Source organism: Ptychodera flava, chromosome 6 (assembly GCF_041260155.1).
Source record: "Ptychodera flava strain L36383 chromosome 6, AS_Pfla_20210202, whole genome shotgun sequence".
Lineage (NCBI taxonomy): Eukaryota > Metazoa > Hemichordata > Enteropneusta > Ptychoderidae > Ptychodera > Ptychodera flava.
This window is the reverse complement of record NC_091933.1, coordinates 37,387,114-37,413,420: the sequence shown is the minus strand read 5'-3', so window position 1 is coordinate 37,413,420 and position 26,307 is coordinate 37,387,114. Positions and strand designations below refer to the sequence as shown.

Genomic DNA, 26,307 nt, shown 5'->3' with positions numbered 1-26,307 from the left:
CAGAAATTAGGTTGGCTGATGAGCGTTTTCTCGGAATTCTGATCTCCACGTTTCCATAGCAACTCTTGAGATATTCCAAAGTAATTAAGATACCGTCGTTTAATTTAATACGCATGCAGTGAGTTTCATTTTCAAAATAGATACAATAGCATCAATTATCTTTGTAGTCCACAAAGAGGTTGTTTGCGGAAATACGTCTGATCTGTTCTATTTTTATGACATTCATGCGTAGAAGAGTTGTACTCTCGTACTAATTTGCTGCGATATCGGCATCGTTTCGCTGATGGCTGTTACCGACGGTCGAGTATGTCGGTTCAATTAAGACGGCTAGCAAAATGCTTCACTTGGCCGAGGCTCGACAAAACCTGTATTTTTTTTCTCTGACTAATTAACTGCGAGCATCCTTAAGACGGGACCAAAAACCCTGTGTCAAACTAGTTGCCTTAACTATACTACGATTTTTCGAGGGAAAATGAAACCACGTGTCATAGTGTACCTATTCGAGCAGCACCGCTGATGACTGCCATATTGTTTCTGTATGGGGCAATGGCTGGAACTATGATATTTTCACTGTCCTTTCCTTCCAAAATGATAACGAGTGCAATTTCTTCTCCTCTTCTCTTAATTACACAGAGATACCGATGTATATATAATGCAAACACAATGCACTTTGTACTATCTGCAATGTTACATTATACAAATGAATTTGAGACTACAAACATTCACTCGTCACCAATAACATTCTACTTTACACACAAACAGGCCGTGGATGAACAGTGGGATATACTATGCAATTTGACGTTCCTTTCGGGCTTGAAGAAGGAAATGTGTCTTACAAACAGAAAAAAATATTCTGGAAAGCATATGAACAGCTGACTGAACTTTAATGAGCTTCGAGAGAAACATAACAAAGTGGATAAGGTCACGGAGGAACGAACCGGGCATCTGTTTGATCGTAATAAAAACTATTGAACGCGAAAAATGTAGATGAGGCGTTTGGTCTAATTTTGCAGAAACTGGCACGTTTATATGTCCAACGCTTTTACTGATGTTTGGTCTCACGACATAAATAGGCAGCGGTGTAAATGGTAAAGCGCCATCAACGTGGAGAGAAATATATTTAAAAAAAAACAAACAAAAAATCAAATCCCCAGAGACAAAACACTACGAAACAAAAAGATCTATCAAAAAACAAGGAGACATTTCAGCCGAATACGGCGCAATGGCAAACAGCTTTCTTCCAGTACCATGAAATCCCTGTCAAGCCATTAGAATAGACTCGGAATAACTTTCCGGCAAACAGAACATGGGTGATTGTCGCGTACGTTTTCAAAAAACGTGCAAAATCATTAGAGTTCTCGTCTGGGCAAACTTGCTATCACTAGTCAGTGTCAACGCACAGGGAATATGAGAGCAAAAAGTTGTTCAGCTTGTTGTTAGAAGCATATAATACGGTCACGTATTCCAACTTTTGATTAACAGTGACTTTTCCTCTTAAGTTCCACTACCTTCCAGCATATCGGTCTGTTAAAGACTCCCACGGTCTATTTTCAAGATGGATCGATGCGAACAGCTGAAGGATAATCGGTTATTGTCATTTAAGAATGGACCAAAGTATCACGACCAATATCTACAGTCGGATTCAGAAAAAGCTGGCATCGTTCAAATAAAACACCAAATCATGGTTTATCGATGATGAGCGTATTCTTTATGTGGGATGGACGAGGATGGGTGCGCGATTGGGACACTTCACGTCACGACTGTACGCCCTTAGCTCCCTTGCCGACACACATGAAGCGATTCCGATTCGGTCGGTATATTTCAAAGACTATAAAAATGTTATTTTTTCATGTCGAAGGCAAACTCCTTCGTTAACACAATCCATGTCAGGGAAATATATGACGTCATAGAAAATAATTGATGACGTTGCAAGCATTGCTGTTTTCAAGATTCGATATTTTATGCGCATACTGAATAAGGACTGTGTCGATCTTGTAGGTCTTGGTTCAACGTGATGTTTGCAAGGCATTCCTCGTCTGCATTCATGCTAACCAGAAACGTCTGCAGGTAAATAACACCAATTTTCGTTGTAGTAATCGATGATAATCTGCAGGCAAGTTGTCTTAACTTTGATTGTTGTTTGTATATATTATCACATGGGAGATTCTCTATCAGCTGGTAGTGGGCGGGCATGGCAATTCTTGGAAATACGAAAGGAATTTCGGACAGGTGTGGTTGTCTTGTTGACCGACTAAAACACAGTAAAGGTATAGTCATAGATGGAGACTGCGACCACTGGAGCACTGATGAATGAGAGGAAAGCAGAACCTTTCTTACTTTCCCCCCGCCTTTGCTCCAACTTATCACAGTCCCTGTATGACTGTGAACATATGGAACAGTCGCCGGGTCTCGTGAGATGCAAAGCTTAATCACCTCGTAATTGTCTAATGTGGTTCGAAGTCTAACAGACATAAAGCTCTTCATATCCGCATGTTAGAAGCCACCGTGAAATTTCCTGTTGTGGCAGGGAAGTCAGACTACGGCGCCTGAATTCACATCCATTCAGCTCTATAAGGATGCTGTCCTCACCTCGCCAACTGGAAATGAAACACGTCGTGAATTATTCTATTAGATCCTGGACGGTATCAATAGAATATTGTGAGAAAAGGAGAATCGAGACTTTAGATTTGACAAAAGGCAACCCGGAAGAGTCACAGCTTCAGTGCCACCTTATCCGACAGTATTTTATATGGACAAGGTTCAATGCACGCGATCATCTTGATCTCAGTCGAGTCTGATTTGCTCATATTTGTCTTTAGCGAGGGAGTAATTTACGCTGAAACGTGGATGAGGATATGCGCGTCTGAATGACGACGATGTCGTATTTGAAAGATCAATCTTCTTGTCCCCACTTCCAGCCTTAATAATTTTTCCACCTCCACTTTGCTGTAGATTCTGAACTGCGAGAGTCAAGATACTTGATGTAAGAAGGTTGTTTTAGTTCAGCCTCGGTAGTACTATCGTCTATCTCATAGCAAGCCATTTGGCGATATGTAACTGACTTATTTATCCAGTGCCGATCATGACAAAAGTGACGACTTAATGCTTTTTGATGTTCAGAACCGCCCACTCTGTGTTGCCTTCTGTATGCGCCTGGACGAAAGGTATAAAATCAAATTTGAAAGAATACCAGGCTTTTATACTGACACTTCTTTGCAAAACATGTTACAATTCATCGCTCGTCTCAAATATAGAAATATGTCATTGATTGCAGGATTAATGTGAAATCAACTTTTGTATGACTTAATCTGACACTCTAGATTATTTTTCATCCCACTATTGTGGAAAAAACAGAATGGGGATTTGGACTGAAATATTTCAACATGTCGGAACCGGTACAAGGTTACCGGACAAATCACTCTCCCATAAGACGCTCTCAGAGACCATTCCATATTGCTATACGACGAAACACACACAACACCTACGTTATTACGAATAACAGTAAAAAATAGATTGAAGACGCGCCTTTCTCGCTGTAGGAGTTGGCAGCCGTGTTTTGCGCTGTGACAGTCAAGTTTGAAGATATCAGAAAAGCTGAAGGTAGTTGAATATTGTATTGTGCGGCATAATAACAGGACCACAGTGGTAAGATTTGTCTTCAGGCAGAATAAATCGCGGTTTGTCTGCGTTAAAAAATCGACTACACCAAAACGACTTTACCCATAAATTTCTTCGCTGTTCTGACAGAGTGAATAAGTAAGATCTTTTACGTGTCCCGACAATGCACTGAAACGATCAGAGATCTACTGGCAACGTCATCTGACTCTTCAAAAACATTATTTTATGATCAGTCTCCAGGAGATGCCCACTCGTCCCTTTCTCCGACGCGGCTCCTTTCCTGATCATTAATTCACAGTAAATTTGCCAAAGGAGACATAACCCTTTCTTAACCCTGGTCTGTTTTCCTATCGTCGTACGAGACAAAGCAGGAAAGTTCATCGCATTTTGTGCACATATCGTTACACATCTAAATCCCACTGGTGCCTGTCAGTCTACATGGTACCTGCCTGATGCATTAGCATATTCCAGTCACCCCACGGAATTCGCCGGCTAAACCGGAAAACAGCAGCGTCATACAGTCAAGATGTAACACTACACTTAAAAAAAGCTTGTTGGAAAGATTTCATCACGACGTCGACGCAGACACGATGCCAACCGAGTCCCGAAAAGCTTGTTCTTCTGTGACTCGATTCATGACTGCCCGGAGTTTCTTTCCCGTCGTCATTAAAAGAAAGGCGACTTCCCCTTTCGCTGCCTAAAGTCGTGCAACTTTTGGCGTATAGTTTCAACTTTTGAATAGTTATAATTAAAAGGAGCAGTGGAAAACGAAACTTAAAATGTAACTGAAGACTAAAAAGCTCGATTCCAATTCTAGTCTTTTCATATTTGAGGTGAGTTGAATTTCACATTAATATCAGAGTAAGCCATCAGAGGGAAATTAAGACCTCGCGGGAATCAAGATCATCCCGACGCGTGGAATACCAGCTTACATGTAAAACCAAAATCTGTACCCGAGGGGACGATTCAGTCGATGTAACGTGAGACACAAGCAGTACGCGTGTTTTACCGGTAAAGTTTCATCCGAAATACTCAGCCTTTGCCAGTTCGAAAACAACCAAACTCTGACTGTGCTTCGATGGATAACTTCCACAGTGTGAAATATTCTAAACCCTTAATATATAATAGTTGCGTTGCTTTTGGAGAGCTACTTCGAACGTAAAAACTGTATATAATAGCAAATCTACGCCGTATTTCTGTCTAAAATAATATACTAAACTATGTATCAAATATATTTCTCTGTCATTTTACATTGTGAGATAAGTGTTAACTTGATGACAGTGCCAACGACTGTCCTTGTCAACGTTTATGTCATACGCACACAGGGCTGTCTAACATCACCCAGCGAAAGTCCCATTTACAGTTAGGCCTATTTTTATTTCAACTAATAGATGGCACGTGCGAGATATTTACGATGAAACTGCGAGTGCAAAACACGGTGAACCAGTTCATAACCGGTCGGCGCCATTTAATACTTGGGTGAAATCCGGGCGGTCTCGTTGATGGTGGAATATAATGAAAGTTCAACATGACGGTAGTAAGAAATACGAGTACTGTGTTTCAAGAGCTGATTTATCTACATGTAATTATAAGCTACCCAAGACCGTCTGCGCAACGCGTTGCTTTCAGTAGACGGTCTCCCGACTGTGACTACATGTCATCGGTCGGAAGACCTACCAGGCAATGAGTTCGCAGACGCCCTGCTGCATTGGAAATTATCGGCAGCAATAATAAGTTATTGCTTTTCTCCCTATGACCGCAAAATACAAATGACTGAAACGTTAAGAGTGTTTATTTTAGACTCGAAGTTATCCCCAAGACATGATAAAGAGCAGTATCTTGCCAAGGTTAGGATTTTGTGGCAAAGTTATGAAAATATTAATCATGTATTACTTGAACATGCTTTTCGATGGACTTCTGTTTGGAAAATAATTTCAGTTTTATTGTTATTACATACAGTAAAATACGCATCGGGATCGTTTATTTGGACCTCGAAATATTAATATTTTGCAGGGTTATTGCTTGTATGAACTATTTTGACTTTTTATTGCTGTGAACATCAGTATCTTATACATTTAACACCAGCAACACAGGCCATTTTGGATTTCAAATACGGGTTTATTTGAGGTAACTTGCCGAAACACGATACGAACTAATTTGGGATAATTGGATGGTGAACTAATGTCGGTTTACTCTGCAAATGTAAGCTCCTCTGCCTTTCTCTTTAAGCAATGCACTTGTTTTTATGAGTGATTTGTACTATTGCAATATTCAGCTATACGGCACCCAACTCTTTTGAGAAATTTGAAAAGTATATAGATCCGATTCTCCTAAATTAGTTCCAATCTCGTAAAATTTCCTCCCTCAATTTGTATCGTTGAACTTTAAATATGTTAAATATTTACTCGAGCACAGTATGGACAAAGGTTCAATGCTTTTAGTTTTGGAAGTGTGTTACCGTGAACTGAAGCCATACACATTTTATGATGTGAGCCTGAATCTGTGAGCTTGGCGGAAATGTTCGACAAATATCTGCAAGGTAATGCTACCAGTTACAAGGTGATCTTCTACACTGCTGAGATTCATTCTTCATACGGTGGCGTGCACTGTCCTTCAGATGGACGCCAATTAGCCAACCCTAAGTAGCAGGTGGACAGGACTAAATGTGACAATTAATACACATGTCGCCGGTCCCGATAATTGCAAGGTGAAATCTCGTTGTGCGCGGTTTGAAAATGTCGCATTTTATGTGAACATCGGGGAACTTGTTAGTGTAAGACACAAACAATGCCAGTTATTCTAGATTTGTGTATCTTCAGGAAAATGACCCCGCGAAGTTAGACAGATTAAGCCCTTACAAAAGGGGTTGCCTTTTTCGAAAGACCACAGAAAAGACGTTAATTTGTTAGGTCTTTTGTTCTGAAGAATATTTGTGGCATTCTTTCACAATCCGTAAGTAGCTTTGACTTAAAGAACGTTTACTTTGACAGTGTTTAGCAACGGTGGGAGATCCCGAGACTTTCGGGCTTTTCTTATTATAAAGTTCACTTTTTGAGACGATCCTTAAAACCTCTAATTAAGGAGTTTTTGAAAAACCCGAAGGCTTAACACTATAGCCTCTTGTATTCTGCAGTTTGACAGGAAATTCATGGTAGAGTGGAAGATGAAATCGTTGAAAAAACGATGAAAACTCTGGGTTTGTTCGCAATTTGGTGCGAAGGACAGTTTTGGAAATTTGATCATTTTGCACCCGGAACTTTCCTATTTAAGCCGACGTCTGTGGGTCGGATCACTCGAGCAAAATGGCTAAAAAAGATTTAATTCGATATTGTCATGCTATACTCTCCCCAAGTCTCAATATAGAAACCCTGCATGACACAATCATGTTGTCGAATATATATTCACGTGCGGTTGGTCTTCGTCGAGTTGAATGACCCAGCTTTTAGCCAATTGCGATGAAGATAGCCTTCAAACATTGGAAACGCAGAGCTCCACGCATCAGGGCATGACACATTGATTGCGATGGCTGACGAGAGCGGTACAGTGTAGGATCACGCCTTACCTGAAAGAGGATGGCATCACGAAAATTGTAACACGGTAAAATTTCTTCAATCCTTCTAGAGTTTAAAGTTCACCTTCAGTCCAAAGGTAATGTGTGCACCGAATACCATACTTGTAGTTTTATATCCTTTCATCCAGGCCTGAGTTGAATAGTGTTGAGCAACCATTAGGTATTTACTACTATGCGCAATCTGTAACCTGTCACTAGTTTAATTTTAGCCAGCACATATTTTTCAATTCTATTTTTGCCTCATATTACGTTCCACTGTGTTTTGCAATTTGTTGTTCCAGCGTACCGATACTCAGTTTAGAAACGTACGTTTCCCCCCTTTTTTCCCCATTTCCAATTTCGGCCCGGAATTAATTTTATTTTCGACACTTTCTGTAAACCGAACCCTTTATCAAATCATCGGATTGGTTTTGATGACCCTGAGATGGTTGTTGTCAAATGGTTTCCCCTTAATGAAAATAAGATAAAATTATAGTGTTTTATTCTTTATTAAATGGTGAAAACAGAAAATATGCCAAACCTTTCCAAACGTCGTATCCATTCACACTTGACTCTCTTTGACTTTGCTTGTGGTAGAATTATTCAAAACAAATCAAGAGTCGTGCGAATCCTGATGTCTGTCGACATCGCGTGAGGAAAACGCCGCATTTAATCGGCAGACGTAATAACTGAAGTTTCCAATTTGGTTTTGACAACTGCGCCACAGACGAATGGTATGTCATATCACTACGCAACTCTACATCCTGGCAACCGTGCCTATCATCCAGTCGGTTAGTTTATTACCGAGCGTTCAGCGCCAAAGCAGGCTGCCGAAGTCAAATTAACTGCATATATTTTGAACAACAACCGTGCATGACAGTTCTACCAAACAGATGTTAATAACAATCACCACATTGGGACACTTTTAGTATCAAAATGTTTGTATCCGTACGATTGCCGGGAGATCCATAGCTATACTAATTCAAAACCCGTATTTACAATTGCATTATTAGTGGAAAAATTATAGGTGTACAGATTAGGCTTTCCCCATCGGTACACTGCCATCGTCAATATGAAAAGATGAAGATGGTGACTGACCATCCATCATGTAAAGCTATTTGAAAACAAACCTTGATAAAAAAAGTAGGTTGTGTTTAGTCAAGGAAAGCAATTTCGACCCCTCTAGCCCGAAGGAATCAAACTCTATACACTGCTACATGCTGTCTTGCACGCCGCATCAGATCGGTCGTGAGGTTTGTCTCGTCTAAAACAACAACGTTGTCCTTGCAAACATCATCTTGAAATCTCTCTTGTACACCACCCTATCGAAAAGTACTCCATATAATGCTACAGAGCAGTGCCCATCACACCGATTTTGATATTATCTCCCGTCTTGTTCAACTCAATGGTACGTCATAGCATACAGCAGATTGCCCCGTCTTACCAATACAAAAATAAATATCGTGGCATTCCGACCCATGGCAAAGGTGTCGAAGTTATATGTTTTAAGTACCCCTCCCAAGTACAGAAAATATCAGTGTTCTCTTTTTGCACTGTGAATTTAAAGTTCATCTCACAGATCAAAGCAAATTCCGAAGTCTGTCCAGCTGGCAACCACTCTCATTTCAGTGACTGAACGCGAGTCACAATAAATCACAAATCCCATGACACTCTCTCTGCAAAGGTAACTGGGTCGTTCATAAAAAGTAATCATCAATAAATATATTAACTTGAGAGACACTTAATCCACTAAAAGAAAATATTTGTTGAACTCTGAGTCAGTTCAGATAAGTTTAAAGTATAAAGGTGATAAGTGCAAATAGTTATCGATCGCAGCATTCCTTCAAATGTCCTCATGTCAATAAACTGTTTAGTTCCAGCACCTGTGAGGGTATGCCACAGTTGCCAAATTGAGTACTTGCCAGTTGAGTAAAAAAAATACGAAATTTAGCAAATTAGGTCAACTTGTAAGCCTAAATGAGGTTTAGAATTTTGCCTGGAGTGATAAATGTGTAAATAGTTGTGATCGCAATGGCAGTAATTGTACCATGACAAAGTGAAATATCTATAGTTTTTGTTTCAGAACCGATTAAAGCTAGAAGCGTTTAATTAAATGACCAATATTAATATGACATCCAAGTGAAAAAAGGCATCGCATTTAAGAATCGTGCGTTGCAGGGTCATTGGATTTTTAAAGATAATTAGGGTATAGAAGAATAGCGGCAAATGATGCTAAGACAGTTCTACTATACACAGCACAATATCCGGTGCGTATAAGTGTACGCTGGGGATCAGTGAATGGGTCTAGAACTCGATCGGTGATCATGACTCAGCGTACCCTGAATTTCATTTCTTTGGAATTTGCTTCGTAGAAGAAAAGCTTTCCTGCAGTTCCTGGCATCCAGTGAATGCAGCATACTAAACGTGTGATAGGTGTTAATGTTTGTACACAAGAGTCCATTTCTATGACGTAATGTCGATAAGGACACCATATGTCACGTGCGATTTGATCTAATTCTCACGCGAGTTTTCAGCTCGACTCCGAGAGAAAAAATGGATGGAGCAAAGGATTGAGTTCTCACATTGATCAGAGTATAGATATGTTACTGTATGTCGATAAAACCTCAATGGAAGAATGATACAATGACAGAGGCCGGTCAAGACATATGACCTGAAACTAACTTTCCAGCCACTAGAAAGTAATCTTTTACACTCTTTTAAAATGCCCTCCAAGGCTTCCATTAGTGATATATATATATATATATATATATATATATATATATATATATATATATATATATATATATATATATATATGTATGTATGTATGTATTCCTCTTCTCATACATAGATATGTCATTGCAACTCTTCGCTGAAGACTTTCCCTACTAATATGCATTGCTCTCCCCACAGTAAAAAAAGTATAAAGTAACTAGATTCTACCAATGTTTGTTCGATCCTCACAAAGAAGAATTGGCAGCCATATTGTTTTATGAGCTAACGGTTTAAGAGCTTTAGGTAACCAGCCCGGCGAAAACTGCCATTATGAACGACATCATTACGATTATGAATTAGTCTGCGAAAAGTGTATCCGTCCGTTAGCCGAATGTTCTCTGTTACCAGTTTTAAAGGCCATGGAATATAGCAGTTATTCCTAGCAGTCGCTCCCAATAAACAGAGTCAATTCCATCGTGCACAGCAATTCGATAGATTACGTCTAATGGAAATAGGGTTCTAGTCCGTAATAGCTCGTTGACGCTATCTAATTCCCGTAGACGTCGAGTCCAATGTGAGCTGACCGTGATAATGGCAATGAGGCACAGCTCCACATCATGAATCTCAAATTGTTCCCAAGGGATATCATTCTGTCGCTCGTACGCCTTATCTGATGAGTTCCAACTGGCGTGACTCCGGCTACTTGCGTTCTCTGTATCGCGGATGGCCAACAACATGGCATGATATGACAATTGCACAAAAAAGGCCTGACCAGTGATGACGTCAACCTATGACAGATCAACTTCGTGCGCGATAAATTGTGACTATCGGGGACGTTTCCTGCCTTCGGGACGAATACAAACGATCTCTACATTAATGTGGTCATCTCCGCTGCTCCCTCACGAAAGAGAGTTTAATGAGGGTAATATAGTGCGTAACCTCTTTTCCTGTCCGCTTGACTTCACAAAAAGCAGGCAGGTCTTTTTTTAAATCGAGATCTGACGTTGATTGCATCGTAATTGAAGTTCATGGGAGCGAAAAGGGACGACAAATCGATACCCGGAAGAATGTCGCATCTGTTGTCCGTATAATGGATGCTTTCTCAAGAGCATTTTGTCTCGAACGTTAAATTTGTTTTCAATATTTGTCATTTTTCAAAAACTAAAAGTCTGTAGGCCAAAATATAATGTACGTTCTCCCCCCAAAATGAATGAAAATAGATTAATACTGGACAGTAGAGCATCCTTGTTTATCCCATGTTTATGGCGATATCAAATATTGACCAAGTGAAAGGTATGTTGGCTGTAACTGTTGAATATTTCCAACCCTTGCACGGCTATGGTTTAGTCCATTCCTATTAACAATGACGATGAACTTGTGTACAGGCAAGTAGGGCGAAACCGTTAACTTATGGTAGGACTTTCTGAGGACGAGGTAATGTAGTATGTTTTGAACTTCGTATACCAGCTTTAGAGTAGTTTCTGTTCAAAAGTCTTTCCTTCACGGCGCCGATTTCAGCATGCTGTCCAGATGAAAACGAGGCATTCAGACCAAGTCTAAAATATTTTACTTCAAAATCGAGGAAAAATGCAGCTGATAGTTGTTGAATCACGGTGGAGGTAAAACGGTAAAACAACGATTGCTATATTTAGAAAGAAACGCTAACATTTACAAAAGAACCATCAAATTGAACTCAAAGTACAACAAACAACGTAATCAGCCTGAGGGCGTTCTTGTTTTTGCAAATTATTCCTTGAAGTATTGACTATATATTAGCGTACCCTATGTACCATTTGACAGCTCCCCAGGCAATAGGCTGACCACTGTTTATTAGAGCGGCCTCACAAACCATAGACACGGTTCTTTCCCACTGTTCACGGTACAAAGACAACTCTTAAAGGCAGCATCTATTAATACTTGTCATGACCCCATTACATGATCACACCATAGTGCCGTGACCTTATGGTAACGATGCTATGCTAGGTATGGTGCCATGGAGCAGTCTTACAAAGAAGTTGTTGAATGGAACAAACATGTTTGTGAAACCTGAAACATATGTTTAGATATTTTTCGCTGTGTTCAGTGGATATTTTGCATTCAGATATATTATTTCAGGACAGTCAATTCACCATGGATCATGCTTTTACTGTGCAAATGTTGAGCACATTCGCGATTACTCCACTTCTAAGATACAAATGAACAAACGCCAAAACACTTCTTATCCTTTAACGGTTTTGCCTGCGATAATTGCGACCTCATCGTTTGTTCTAGCGCCAGCATAATTATTCTTCTCAGTCAGTTGGACCCATGGTTTACGCACAGGTTGCAGTCAAATTTAATTAATGAAATTATTTTGAAATGCAAACCAAGATAATATCTTTTCATCCTTATGATAGCGATAAATTTTAATTTTCAGATGCCAAACACGTTACACGTAAGCATCGGCTTCAATCTGATTAAAATCAGATGTAGCGATGTATAAGTCTTTTCCGCAATCGATCTATGGTCTGTGCTCTCAAAGGTCCCGTCGGAATTAAAAACCACCAGAGTGGGTCCGACGGCTCACAAACGTGCCATCTTATTATTGGCCACAACATTTTAACTAAATCGCATAAATATGGTCAAGGGTAAATAAAATGGCATTGTCACTTAGAAGTCGCTCTCAAGTACAATGTCTTTGTGATACATCTTTGAATATGCAAATCTATATTGTCGTGATGACACGACCTTGCACGACCCACGACTGAGGGGGGAGAGAGAGTATGAACTCTCGCATCACCCATTAACCAGGATGTAATACAATTTTATCTACTTGTCAGTCGGGAATTATTTAATTTACTTGACGGTGCAGCCAGGCAAGACCTCGATCTGATCTGATCCGATGCCTTGATGTAGAGCCACGTAGAACATTAACTATGGGTCAGAGGTCACGAGCTGAAAGCCACGTCTGTGATCTGTTCTTTTTCAAATCTTCAATCGTCCCCGGACAATTGAAATTATACAGCGAGAAGATCCATTCTACTCTGAGACGAACAGTGACAGCTCGGTGTCGTTTTTTAAATGGTTTAACTTGTTTGCATGACATCGGTTGTTTTGTTTTCTGTGCCGCTTCACAATCTGAGCTTGATCGCTTTCCCTGGTGATCAAAGGGCGTATGAGTGCATGGAATATTCCTTTCTCTGTCTGGCAATGAATGAACTCTTGAAAGAAAGAGCCTTTGAGCCATAGCTTTCCAGTTTGTTTTGTCAATTCGTTTTGTTGATATTGGGTTTATTGTGAAAACACTTTGAACCTTATCATGGAGATTATTAGTTTACACTTGCCCGCATTGAGAGCAGCGCTGGAGAAATTCGCCCCATTGCGTCTGTGTATGCACTTGCAGGGCAGAGGCGATATAACAGACGTTTATGATCCCAGGTTACAAGCGTCATCGGCTGTTTGAAATTGGTTGAATTCTGGGAGTTAGGTTTGTGATATTTTCTTTGCCAGGACGGACATATTGGCCCATCGCCGGCATTTTTATGTGACTATCGCCGAAGAGCTGTCTATAGGGAACCAGCGACTGTCGTCAGGTAGGGGTTTTCTCTTCCGCAATGGCACAATTTTGTGATTTCGTAATCGCTTCCCGATCAACTAACACCAATTGCTAACTGTAAAATTGCTCTGAAGAGACTTTCAATTCAAGAGGGTAAGACAGCGCGTGAAGCTTCAAGTAGCCTTATGTATGCTTGGTCGGTCGATTCTGAGGTGTCCTCACGGAGGCGTGAAAATAGAGAGAGCAACAGATTCGATTACTTCTCTACATTTCTTGGAATCGGTTAATTCCAATATCTATGCAGATACTGAATTGACATTAAGTGAAGTCTCCCTTCATATCTTTCACAGTACGTGCATTGCATTGTCTTTCCGATTTTGTTGCATGCCGTGTCATGTTTGCCTGCCCAACATGCTCTTGATAAGCAGGCTTACAGAAAGAGTGTTGTCCTTGATTTTTTTCAAGCCAATTGCTGTTGAGATCGTGTTGTATAGCAACTCAACTTCTTACGGCGTGATCTATCTGTATGATTGGGTTCGTATAACGTAGGCATATATCTTATCGCTTACGAAACAGCGCAAGAACGTTAATGTTGCCAGACGGCCATAACAAGCATCTATGATGGTAAACATCAATATCATAATTTTGCAACAGAATCTTAAACAGCTATGTCGATAATGCTAACTTGGCTGATTGTCGGAATTCTTGTGAGGTGACGTCATGCATCCACGTCCTTGTACACTCTCCAATCCCATGGACACTTGCATTGGTGCTGGCATACAGAAACCTTGGAAACCTTGCTCTTTCTAGCGATCCCAAAAACTTTGGTCTGTAGGGGCAAGTGAAGACAAGCTTAACTCAACTAGCACTCAACATTGCTCACAGTCGAGACGCCGATCTTTTGTCCATGCTGTTGATTCTTTCGATGCCAACTCCCCTCGGCCGAAAAGAAAATATTTCCAATTAATTTGAACGTTTTTAATAAACACACTTTAGTTATTTCTTAAAGCATACACATCCAAGCGAACAATTGGATGAAAGATCTAGAGTTTACATTTCATTTTCGCGATAACAAGTCCTCACGTTTTCTGAAAACAGTCTTAGTTAACCTGATGCACGGACTGATGTAGGGACAAGATTTGACAAAATCATATGACGTCATTTTCCATCAAGGGTGTATACTTCAGCGTAGTTACATTCTTACTGGTTTAGCTTGTTACCCATAAGTGTTGTCGCTGGGATATTGTCGCATGTTTACAATTTACATAGCCGTGTGTCAAATTCGAGTACTTCTACCACTCCGAGCCGTAAACTAACTCATCAGTGTTTATTGTTTCACTTGATAGCGTAAACACCTTACTTCGTTGAATGTCTTCAGAGCAAGTGGGTGCATCTTTCCACTACGAACAAGCCATATCAATTAAACTTCAATTTTTAACCAAGCAAGAGAGTGCAGACTTCGTCAGGATGCCGATAAGCATCGGGTCTACCTGAACTGACATGATAATTCTATCGGCAAACCTTTCTGGTCCCAGCCTTATTAACAACACTTTACACTTTCTCTTTTTTCACGCATATTTGCTCCATGTCACGTAACCCCGCGGGTGTTTTTTTCTTATGTGTTATTATCGCGCGTGGCTGCCCAGATCCCCGCCGGCCGTCTGCAGAATGCCAATACCTTAAAGGCGAGCGGCAGACACACCCATTTTTCACACTTAATGTACCCACCTTACATACGGCCACATCATACATCATTTGAAAGCTTATTATCTTACTTCAAGAAAATTGACGATGTGGAGCTGCCAAGTAGGGCCATAACCCCCTAATTTGCATAATTCACATGGGTACCCAATTTGCATAAATGTGATATAAAATTAGGAAATTCATTGTTAACTACTCTAAACATACTTTTAAACTATTGAGTGATATATCAAATGAAAGATATTTGCATGTAGAATACAAAATTGATATCCAAAAAGATATTTAAAATGTTTTACTGAAATATATTCATATTAATACTGAAAAAAATATTGAACACTTTTGAATTACAATATCTTAAAAATTTGAACACATACAGCCACATCACACAGCCACATTATACATCATTTGAAAGCTTACTATCTCTACTTGAAGAAAATAGACAACATTTAGTTGTCAAGTACGGCCGTAACCCCTAATTTGCATAAGTCCCACGGGTACCCAATTTGCATAAATGCGATTAATATTAGATATTTATTATTCACTACTCGAAAAATACTTTTAAACTATCGAGTGATATATCAAATGAAAGGTATTTGCATGTAGAATACTAAAAAGACATCCAAAAATATATTTAAATTCATTTTACTGAAATATTGTCATATTTATATTGAAAAGACATTTTCCCCTTTTCAATAACAATATTTAAAAAAAATTACTACAAAAAGCCAAATCTTAGAGCATCATCATACGTTATTTAAAAGCTTATTATCTCTACTTCAAGAAAATTGACAATGTGGAGCTGTCAGGTACGGACGTGGCCCTTAATTTGCATAATTTATATGGGTACCCTATTTGCATAAATGCGATATAAAAATAGAAATTTATTAACTACTATAACATACTTTAAACTATCGAGTGATATATCAAATGAAAGGTATTTGCACGGAGAATACAAATGGATATCCAAAGAGATATTAAAATGATTTTACTAAAAATTTTCGTACTAATGTAGAACAATATACTTTCCCCTTTTTAATAACGATATTATAATAATTTTAACACATAGAACCGCATCACACAACCACATCAAACGTTATTTGAAAGCCTATTAACTTTGCCTCATGAAAAAAGACGATATGCAGCTGACAAATAGGGCTGTAATGATTTAATATGCATAGTGCAAACGGGTACCTAATTTTCATGAATACAATATAAAATTACAAAATCAATTGTAAATGACTCTAAACGTACTTTTAAACTATCAAGTGATATATCAAATGATAGGTATTTGCATGTAGAATAGAATCATGAACTCCAAACGTGTATTCAAAATATTCTTATTGAATATTTTCAATTAAATCGTAAACGTTTTGACTAGTTTATAATATTCAAAATATTGTGTACTAATAACGAATAATGCTAAAGTTTTGGGGATAAATATCTGAATTTGTTTTGCAATTGATTTTTTGTTTATTAAGGATACGAAAACTGGAACATTTTCCTGTCTAATTCCCATATAGCTGAACAACAAGAATACATAAAACCAATTGGAACTATTTGGGATAATTGGGTCTTCATATTTTGCAAATTTTCTAAAGCGTGTTTTGTGCTCTATAGTTGAGTGTTGAAATATAACAAGTTACTCTTAAAAACATTACAAGTAAAAAGAAAAGCAGATGAGCTTAAATTTGCAAATGAAACCGACATTACTTCACCATCCAATTATCCCAAATTAGTTCCAATCTTTTATAAATAGCTGTGTGTTGAATGACCCTTTTGTATTATTGATGTCATTTTTGTTTCAATTTCTCTAGAAATCTTGTTTGATGGAGACATCATTGGTTACTACATCTGTGTTACATCTGTATTTTCAGTTCAGTTATGTGGAATATGTAGACGGAAGGCACCATATTTCATTATCGTATTTATTGTCATATAATGAAGGAAAAGCAACTCAACACACCGTTCATATCTTCGTTGTTTGCATTTTGTGTATGATATTGTGTATATTGTCAGTGTATATTATGTTTGGCTGTTTTATATAAAGTGTTAATTAGCCATGGCGATTATTCTAGTTAAGAGTAAAACACTAGCACCACTTACAAGTTGGTACCTTATGCTAAAAATACAAGTGAACAAAATGACGCCCACGAGGAAAGTTCGTCGGCCCCCAATTATAAGTGGATGATGCAGTCCAACCTTTCACAGATCAAAATTCATTGACTATTTTTCTGAAATAAATCGTGAAGAAATAAACAACATACATCAAAGATACGACTGATTTTACACGGAAAATTGAGACAATAAAAGTTCCGGCCAATGCGACATTGGTAACACTAGACATTGTTTCAATGTACACTAATACAACGCACAATGAACCAATGGAATCAGTCGACAGGAGCATCAAATCAGGAAAGATCATCAAATGATTGCATAATCAAACAACCAACAACAAAATACATGATAGCTATGCTGAAAATAATCTTGAAAAACAACACTTTCAAGTCAACAGTGAATTTTACCGTCATGTATTTGGGTGCGGTACGAGATCTCCAGTTTTACCAGAAATTCCCGACATTACATTTCACAAGACAAAATGAGAATAATTCAGCAACACACTGAACAAATATCGCTCTGACTGAGATTCAGAAACAATGTATGATTCTCATTGGAACTCAACACGAGCTTAATGAATTCATATCAAACATGAAAAAATGCATCATACTTTCAAATTTTCGAAAGCTCTTCTCAAGAAATCATATCGTTAGACCTCATTATCTATAAAGGTCATCGGTGGAACAAAGAGGACATTCTCGACTGCAAAACACACACAAAACCAACAGATACATTGTGGTTCACGAAACCAAACGGCAACATTCAAGGGCCTTGTTAAACGCGAAACATTACGATACATTAGAACAGTCATGCAACAACAAGGCAATAGAGAATACAAGATATTTTCGAGATAAAAGTAATGAAATGCGACCAAACGATTCTAAATTTGTTAAATTATTACTAACTTTGGACAATCGGATGACATTTAAATGTTATTAAATTTTCATTAAATTAATTTCAAAATTTCCTTGGAATCGTAAATAGTAAAAGGGAACAAAACATTTTCAGGTCCCCTATATACAGATCAAAATCTCCAAATACCCCTCTACAATCTCCCAAAATTTTCGATTCCAACCCGAATTCCTCTGCCTCTCACCGTTATTTGTGAGCGTAGCCTAATCACATACATAAGAAACGGTAATATAAGCGTTACGATGATGCCAAACTTCACAAAACCTACAACAGTCCGATCTCCGATTCAAATGAGCGTACACAAATACAGCCTGAACGAACAGTAGACATCCTAGCTTCCGTACTTGAACAAACTGAACTTTCAGTGGAACAACTCGATTGGTAACACCTCAGTGCACATGTTTCACAAAAGAAAATGAAGGACTGATGAAGACAACTCAGTACTCTCGAAAGGTAGCATCAAAGGATATCGCAGTGTCACATTAGTCATGCTACCCCATAGGGCAGAACACGTAGATTAGGGTTACGTCTCGCCATGGCAAATCAACACTATACATAAAACGGCCAAACATAAGATAATATACACTTACAATATACACATGTACCGTACACAAAATTCAAACAACTAAGATATGAACGATTTGCGGAGCTGCTTTCTCTTATTACATGTCACCAATTGTGTCTGCTGTCGAATTAATCTTCCCTGCACAGACCTTTGTTCCTGCCAAGGCAGCGATAACTGTGGCAACCCTTTTACTCATGACAATGCTGGTGAAGAAGAGGATGATGAATTCCTACAATTACTAGATTTACTGGAAATGACATGAATGATTTGGATCATGAATCATGCCATTACTTTGACTGTAGCTCACTCTAACACATTGTTTCAGCTACAGAGCTACATTTCAACAACTACAATTAGTGTCTTTCGTGTGGATCTTTTTGTTGCATTGATACTTAAATTAATTTTTTTAAATACCATTATTCAAAAGATAAATTTTGTGTTTTACATGCAAATACCATCACCACAGACCATATATCACTCGATAGTGTAAAAGTGTGTTTAGAATAGTTAACAATGAATTTTTTAATTTCATATCTCATTTCTGCAAATTGCTTACCAGTGTAATTTATGGACATAAAGGCGTACGGCCTTCCTTGATAGCTCCACATTGTCAATTTTCTTCAAGTAGAGATAATAAGCTTTCAAATGACGTATGATGTGGCTGTATGATACGACTCTATGTGTTAACATTTTTAAAATATTGTTATTCTAAAGGGGAAAATATTTTTTCCATATAAATATGAAAATATTTCAGTGAAATCCATTCAATATCTCTTTGAATATTCATTTTGTATTCTACATGTAACTACCTTTCATTTGATATATCACTCGATAGTTTAAACGTATATTTAGAAAAGTTCAATATAAATTTATAATACTATATCGCATTTATGCAAATTGGGTATGCGTGTTTATTATGCAAATTAGGGGGTTATGGCGATTTGGTAGCTCCAAATTGTCAATTTTCGTGAAGTAGAGATAATAAGCTTTCAACTGATGTATGGTGTGGCTGTGTGTTGTTGCTGTATGTGTTCAAATTTTAAAATATTGTTATTCAATACGGGAAAATATTGTTTTCCACATAAACATGAAAATATTTCAGTATAATCAATTTAAATATCTCTTTCAATATCTATTTTGTATTCTACATGAAAGACCTTTCATTTGATATATCACTCGATAGTTTAAACGTATCGTTAGAGAAGTTAACAATAAATTTCAAATATTATATCGCATTTATGCAAATTGGGTACCCTTGTTAATTATGCAAATTAGGAGGTTATGGCCCTACTTTGCAGCTCCACATCGTCAATTTTCTTAAAGTAGAGATAATAAGCTTTCAAATGACGTATGATGTGGCCGTATGTAAGGTGGGTACATTAAACTCCTAAAATAAGGCCCTTTTTGTGGATTCGCCGCTCGCCTATTAACTTAAGGGACGGGGGACTATGTACGAAAATCGACGTCTGCGCAGGTGTGCGCAATATTTATGTCGTAACAGAGTGAGCTAATATCGCAAAAGGAGATTATTTGCGACATCTTAAATTTAGGCTGTGTTACGCATAAATGAAGGTAAACGTATTAACTTGATGATGGTTTGTTATGAATGATCAAATTAATTATGTGACGATAAAATATTGTAAATTTTCATGATATTGGCATCGATGTGATCGATTTAAGAAGGTACCGTAAATGGACTGGACCCTGCGTATCATACCGCCATTAGCCATCAAACTACGTCGCGCTATCAGTGAAACTATGTCGTTTGGTCGTGCCAGTCGGCTGAAAGTCACAGGTAGATTCACTACCAAAGCAACACAAAACAGAGCCAGAAGAGTTTGTGAGGCCCTCAAGGATAAATGGCAATCCTCTAGTCATGAAAATTTAAAATCTGATACTCTTGTCGAGTCGACTGCGGCCACAACGGCTGACGACCATTGCTATGTGTGCTCGTGCAACTCGGTTCCGGAACCCTGTAGTCATATGTGAATATGATGAAGTCTACGATCCTTGGCGGCCAACAACCTACAGTGCCACGAGGAGAGATGGTAGGCGAATTGTTGATCTTAGTATCCTTGCAGATGGTTTATCTGGCTGCAAGCAATGCAGCCTGGCGTTACGGATGACCGACACTATCGGCGAGACTCGACATGGTCTGGGCATGGATGTAAAAACTGGGTAGCTGGCTGCTTGTCAGGTGTTGCAACCCCATTTGTAATTTTGTCAACGTTATTCCCTTGGCCTGAGACACGGACCAAATAAAACGATTTTGGATGTAAATACCAAACTTGCAATTGGTAAGTACGAATTTTTTACTTTTTTTGTTTCATGCACGCGCGCGAGTGCCAAGTCTCACGTTTACCTCAAAGCGAACAGATGGCTTGATAATATAGTCAGTGCACAGAAACGCTAGTTTTCCATAAGCTGACAGTAACACTGGACTGGTCATAATGCGACTCAAGTGTTATATTTATGCCAGAATTACAAACATTGTTTCAAACCAGCCCAGTGATCATGTGATGTGGATCGAGTTAGCATCAATCTACACATTGCTTATGGTCATGGCACATATTTATAGAATTTTTCAGGGACAATGAGACTACCGTTACTTCCTTTCATAGTGTCATCAATTTGGATCTGTCTAGCCACTCTAGGAAGCTATTTATGTAGTTCTTCTTATCACAAATGTACCCTGAAGTGTTGGCTTTTGGAGTTGTATTCTCACACTTTCCCTGGACATGAAGTATAATTACTTCTATTATGTGAGATTTTGGTAAATACAAGAAATTGTATCTTACGACCATAAATAATTTCAAACTGGAGTCGAGACAGCCCATTCAGTTAACAATACAACAAAAATATTTCAACAAAAATATTTCAAAAATTTATACTGATGTCCTTGTAAACTTGTCATTGTTTTGCCATAGGTAAATGAACGGATTGTCATGTCTCCAGGGAAGTATTGTGTGTCACGTGCGTTCTATCTGGATAATCAAGAAAGAAAGAGACGGATGAAGAGCCAGACCCGGTGTGCCAAAAAACATTGTATCAAGCTGAAGGCAAACAAGTGTTTACAACAGAGTGTCCAAGAACTCTGTGAAGGTGACACATACACAACAGGAATTGACCTTGTTCAAAGTAATTTCTTGTTTAATCTTGTTTATAATTGATTTGAATGAAAGTTTGGATTCAGATAGATGTAGATGAATGATTTTAGAATCAATGTAAAATGACTCTAAATTGCTAATAGTTGAATGCTTGTATTGATATGGCTCCCTGCATATACTGACTTACCTTTCAACTCAATGTCATAAAACTGATGAAACATGTGCATGAAGGTTTGTAGTAAGTTTGACATTTATTGATGTGGTAATATTGTAAATGATCACACAAAAACCTAATGCTTACATTATGACATGTACCATTTCATCTACAAGTGTGCACATAGTCATTGAGTGACCTGATGTACTCTATCATTTGCTGGATGGCAATTTTTTTATTTGCATAATTGTAGAACTAGTTTCTCAGTTCATGTCTACTTAAAGTTTAAGATTTGCCAAATACCTAAAACATTTAGCCATGGACCATAGGCTGTACTATTTTGTGAATATTCTGTTTCATTAGAAGTAAAAACTGAATCATTCATTCCCATATATTTTATCTGTATCTGTTTCTATTTTTTTATTCAGAAACCCAAGATATACAGGAGATACCTTCCCTCTCTACAGAACCAGTTCCACAACCAATAGAATTGACTGATCAACCTGTAGTGTATTTTGACCTGGAGACCACTGGATTAGGTAGGTGTTGTTGTTATCAATGTGATAATACGTGTTGTTTAAACTAATCTGATATTGCAATCATTTCACTACTTCATCTTAATACCTTTAGAGGCTACAAAGGCAATTGAACTGTACACACAATGATCAATCATTAAACTGAAGCAAATTTTTACTGGAAACAGAACAAGTTCATCCATGATTCAAATTTCTGACAGCATTATTTTAATGATCATGACTTGCTTATCAAAATCAGCAATGGTTTACAGACAATAGTTAGATGACATTATTTTCATACCAACAAGACAATCAATGCCTCAAGTGTCAGTTTCAGTTTATTACTCATCTCCCAGGGCAAAGTCTGACTGAGATTTTCATTGAAATTTACTGTAATCCAAAATAACATAAACAAATTATTTTGCCATTTGTCATGAGTTTTTTTTCTTTTTCAGCAAGAACATCACACATAACACAGCTTGCAGCTGTTGGACCAAAAGGGTGTCTGAATGTGTATGTGATACCTAGGATTCCAATAAGTGAACCAGCATCAAGAGTGACCGGTCTGACAATGAACACAGAATGGAAAACCTGTCAGTGCAGTACCTGTAAAACAAGCATTGTTGACATTGCGTGACTTTCTTGGACTAGAACCTTGTATTCTGGTTCGACATAACATCAAGTCATTTGATTGTAGAGTTTTATATAATGCTACTGCACAGTAAGTGAGGCTACCCACAATCCTCCATGATCTGTACACACGGAGATCACTCACTGAACTGAAGCAAATTTCTTCTGTACACAGAACAACTCAGTCCATATTTCAAAATTCTGGCAACATAGTTCTGATCATCATAATTTTCTGATTTGTCACTGTGAATAATGAGAAGATCAACCCCTTTTCCGCGGAGGAGATAGCAATTTTGTAATTTTGTCGACATATATTTTTGACAGCCATACACAATATTTTGAAGGAAACTAAGGGAATAAGTTGCATATGTGTTGGCAAAAGAAAGGGTATTGATTTTTTTTAATGTTCGTAACAAAGGAAATTTGCATGTCTGACAGGTGATATGATGAGACCATCTTAGTTGCTGATAACTTTATCTTGACAAGTGTGCAATTTTTAGCACCTCCAAACATCAATTTCTCATTCAATTTACTCTTGAATTTTAAACATAATCAATAATTTTGGAACATAGTCTTAACAAATAATCCTGAACTTAAATTGTAATTGTAATTGTAATTGTAAGTTAAAAATTGTTAAGAAACTGATAAAATTGAAAAAGCCTTTAGCAAAAAATGTCTGAGTGAACAAATCAAGGGGAATTGTGGGTAGCCTCACTTACTGTGTACTGTAGCAACAGATATGGTTGATCAATTGTCTTCACACATTGCTGGCTTTGTTGATTGGTATAAAGTCTTTAAGACCTCATATCCTGATTGTGAAAAGTACTCACAAGTTGAGCTTGTTCAAAATTTGTAGGAGAAAGTTACAGTGCACATGATGCTTTAGCAGATGTGAAAGGTTTAAAAAACTTATTGAAAAGGTACAGCCATCTTTTGATGAGTTGACATTTACATGGGAGTTTGTGAGGGAGTCTGTAGAGCATGCAAAGGCAACAAGCCTAAACATGCAAACCTTACATACTCATGTACTCAAAGGGTATATAAGTAAATGTATGTGTAAGAAAATTGCAAGCAGTGGCCTTGCTATGAGCCATTTAGAGCTTGCATTCCACAGGAAAGGTGAAGAAGGCATTGAATTGTTGTTGAAAGTGAAAAATCAAAATAGAAAAGAAAGGGTGACAAAATCAAAACAAGTTATCAATAATATTTGTAAATTTTTCTCTCACAGAATCAATACTGTATGTCTAGCATCGTAACTTTGAAATTTATGGAAAACTCCATGCTGACTTGTGTTAGATATTTGATAACTTTAACTGTTAAAGTTCTCCTGACATGACAAACCCATCTCAATTGCATTAGCAAACTTAAGTATAAAAAATAGGTGAAATAAATTCATTACTGTTGAAAACTGTATCGTTGACCCTAGAATAAACACTTTTTCACCCAATCACAGCGATTTGAAAGAACACACCTAAAGACCTTTAGTGCTCTTTTGGTGATCTTACAAATACAGAAGTGACGCAAATACAAACACAGTACCGCTGAGCCAAGCCAAGACTGTAGACGTCCCTAGAATTTGGAAGATTATCATGTTCAAAAAGTTCTGACATGCCAAATTGCTGTATATGTATCGCAGCAGAGTGCTTAATGTTTCCAAGTGATTGTGTTTCATTACTTCAGTTTTCAAAGACCCAGGATTATTTGAAATCTGGGTTGCAAGTGCAGTGCCTGAAGCAGAACTGGACACCTATCCAGTACCCGCAACTTGTGTTGTGCATGCAGTGATCATGCATTTGAGGCTGCTGCTTCCAAATCTGCATCAGATCTAAAACAGTGAAAGCTATAGTACTAGGATTCAAATACTTTCTGCCATTCTCATGGTTAGGAATTTGCCTTGCGAGGCAAAACGCAAAACATGTTGAATATTTTTGCAAAACTTCGCAAAATGAAAAACACTAAAAATCACCCATACACGAGAATGGCTGAGCAAGCAGCCTCAAATGAAATTTTGCTCGTCTACTGAGCTACTTTCTCTTGCAGGCTTATAGGGTGTCATTTGCTGTCAATCTGTGATATTTACTTAGAAGTTATTGCTGTCCCATTTTTAACTACTATAGACTATAGTCTATAGAAGCTATTGGATGGGTATCCGTCCGGTGTCAGTCTGTATGTATGTATGTATGTCCGTTTGTGATGCGTCCGTCCACTCTTGAGAACCGCAGTACTTACTGATTTGATATTTATCTTAATGTAATATATTGAAATTATGATGAAATCTTCAATTTTTTATTTTTGCAGCTAATTTTACCATTTTTTGTCAGGCCATCCTGAAATGAGCTATCAAAGATATCAACCTTCTCCATCCATACATGTGTCACAAAAAGTTATTCTCTACAGAACACACCAGAGCTGTGTCAACCGCTGGTATAAATATTCGGTTAACAGGTCCCTAGGATGACCTTAGTGAGATAATTTCATACAGTCAGGAAATACTAAATTTTGTATCAATGTCTATAGTAGCTTCAGAGACTTTGGTCCTATGTTATCCTCAGCTGGTTTGGAAATGTCACTCATGTCAACACTCTGTTCACTAACGTAGTCATTCCGGTATTCAAATTACAAATTTTTCTTATAACTTCAAATCATTTTACACATTGGAATATCTATTTGCATATAAACCAGTCATTTTGAGGTCATTTACAGGTCATGCAGAGCTGTTGAGACAATACTGAAAGATTTTGTAGAATATTTATTGTACATACTATGCTTGGTATTATGGCATCTAACTATGCCTTATTTATGCCTATTGTATCTTGAAATACTTTTAGTGTGTATGCACAGTTGGCTTGGTGATTCAGTCTCCATCTTTTAATCACTCCAGAGCAAATAAGTAAATACAGCATAATATTTATAAAATATTGATATAAAATATTTATCATATAATATAGATTATATAAGAAGATATCATACTATGATGTAAGTATATATGAAGTAAGCAATAAAGCAACATGATCAATCAGTCAAACCCTGCTTATGCTCTTTTTTCTACACTTGTGTAAAGGACACCCTGTAACTCAAAAAATAACACTTGAAACTTCCTCAATATTTGTTGACATATAACCAATGCAACAACATAAGCAAAAATCAGAAAAATGACAATATTCTCTGATAATTTTTGAGCATGTACTTT

General features: G+C 37.8%; 2 protein-coding genes across 13 annotated transcripts in view; both read left to right on the top strand.

Moving 5' to 3' along the window:
* Nucleotides 1-26,307, top strand: part of LOC139135665 (pleckstrin homology domain-containing family G member 7-like) — a 111,455-nt gene that overhangs the window by 37,201 nt on the left and 47,947 nt on the right. For 2 of the 12 annotated variants that reach the window (XM_070703210.1, XM_070703207.1), the window contains exon 1: nucleotides 13,316-13,455. The exons of 8 other annotated variants lie outside the window; for them this stretch is intronic. The gene's annotated coding sequence lies outside the window, so the exon portion shown is untranslated. Of the gene's footprint in view, nucleotides 1-7,111; nucleotides 7,267-13,315; nucleotides 13,456-26,307 lie in introns of those variants that run through there. 2 more of the 12 variants (XM_070703214.1, XM_070703212.1) reach the window with 2 other exon arrangements.
* Nucleotides 20,238-25,255, top strand: LOC139135662 (uncharacterized). The gene is made up of 4 exons (XM_070703194.1): nucleotides 20,238-21,008; nucleotides 21,639-21,849; nucleotides 22,401-22,511; nucleotides 22,943-25,255. Exons 2-4 carry the CDS (start codon nucleotides 21,657-21,659, stop codon nucleotides 23,122-23,124), a joined length of 486 nt encoding a protein of 161 aa, XP_070559295.1. The 5' UTR covers nucleotides 20,238-21,008; nucleotides 21,639-21,656; the 3' UTR covers nucleotides 23,125-25,255.

Bases quoted from the DNA above. Each gene is read 5' to 3' on its own strand.
- LOC139135662 (XM_070703194.1), top strand. From the start codon at position 21,657: ATGTCTCCAGGGAAGTATTGTGTGTCACGTGCGTTCTATCTGGATAAT. The intron at 21,850-22,400 runs GTAATTTCTTGT...TTTTTTATTCAG, and splicing joins AGGAATTGACCTTGTTCAAA to AAACCCAAGATATACAGGAG. The intron at 22,512-22,942 runs GTAGGTGTTGTT...TTTCTTTTTCAG, and splicing joins CCTGGAGACCACTGGATTAG to CAAGAACATCACACATAACA.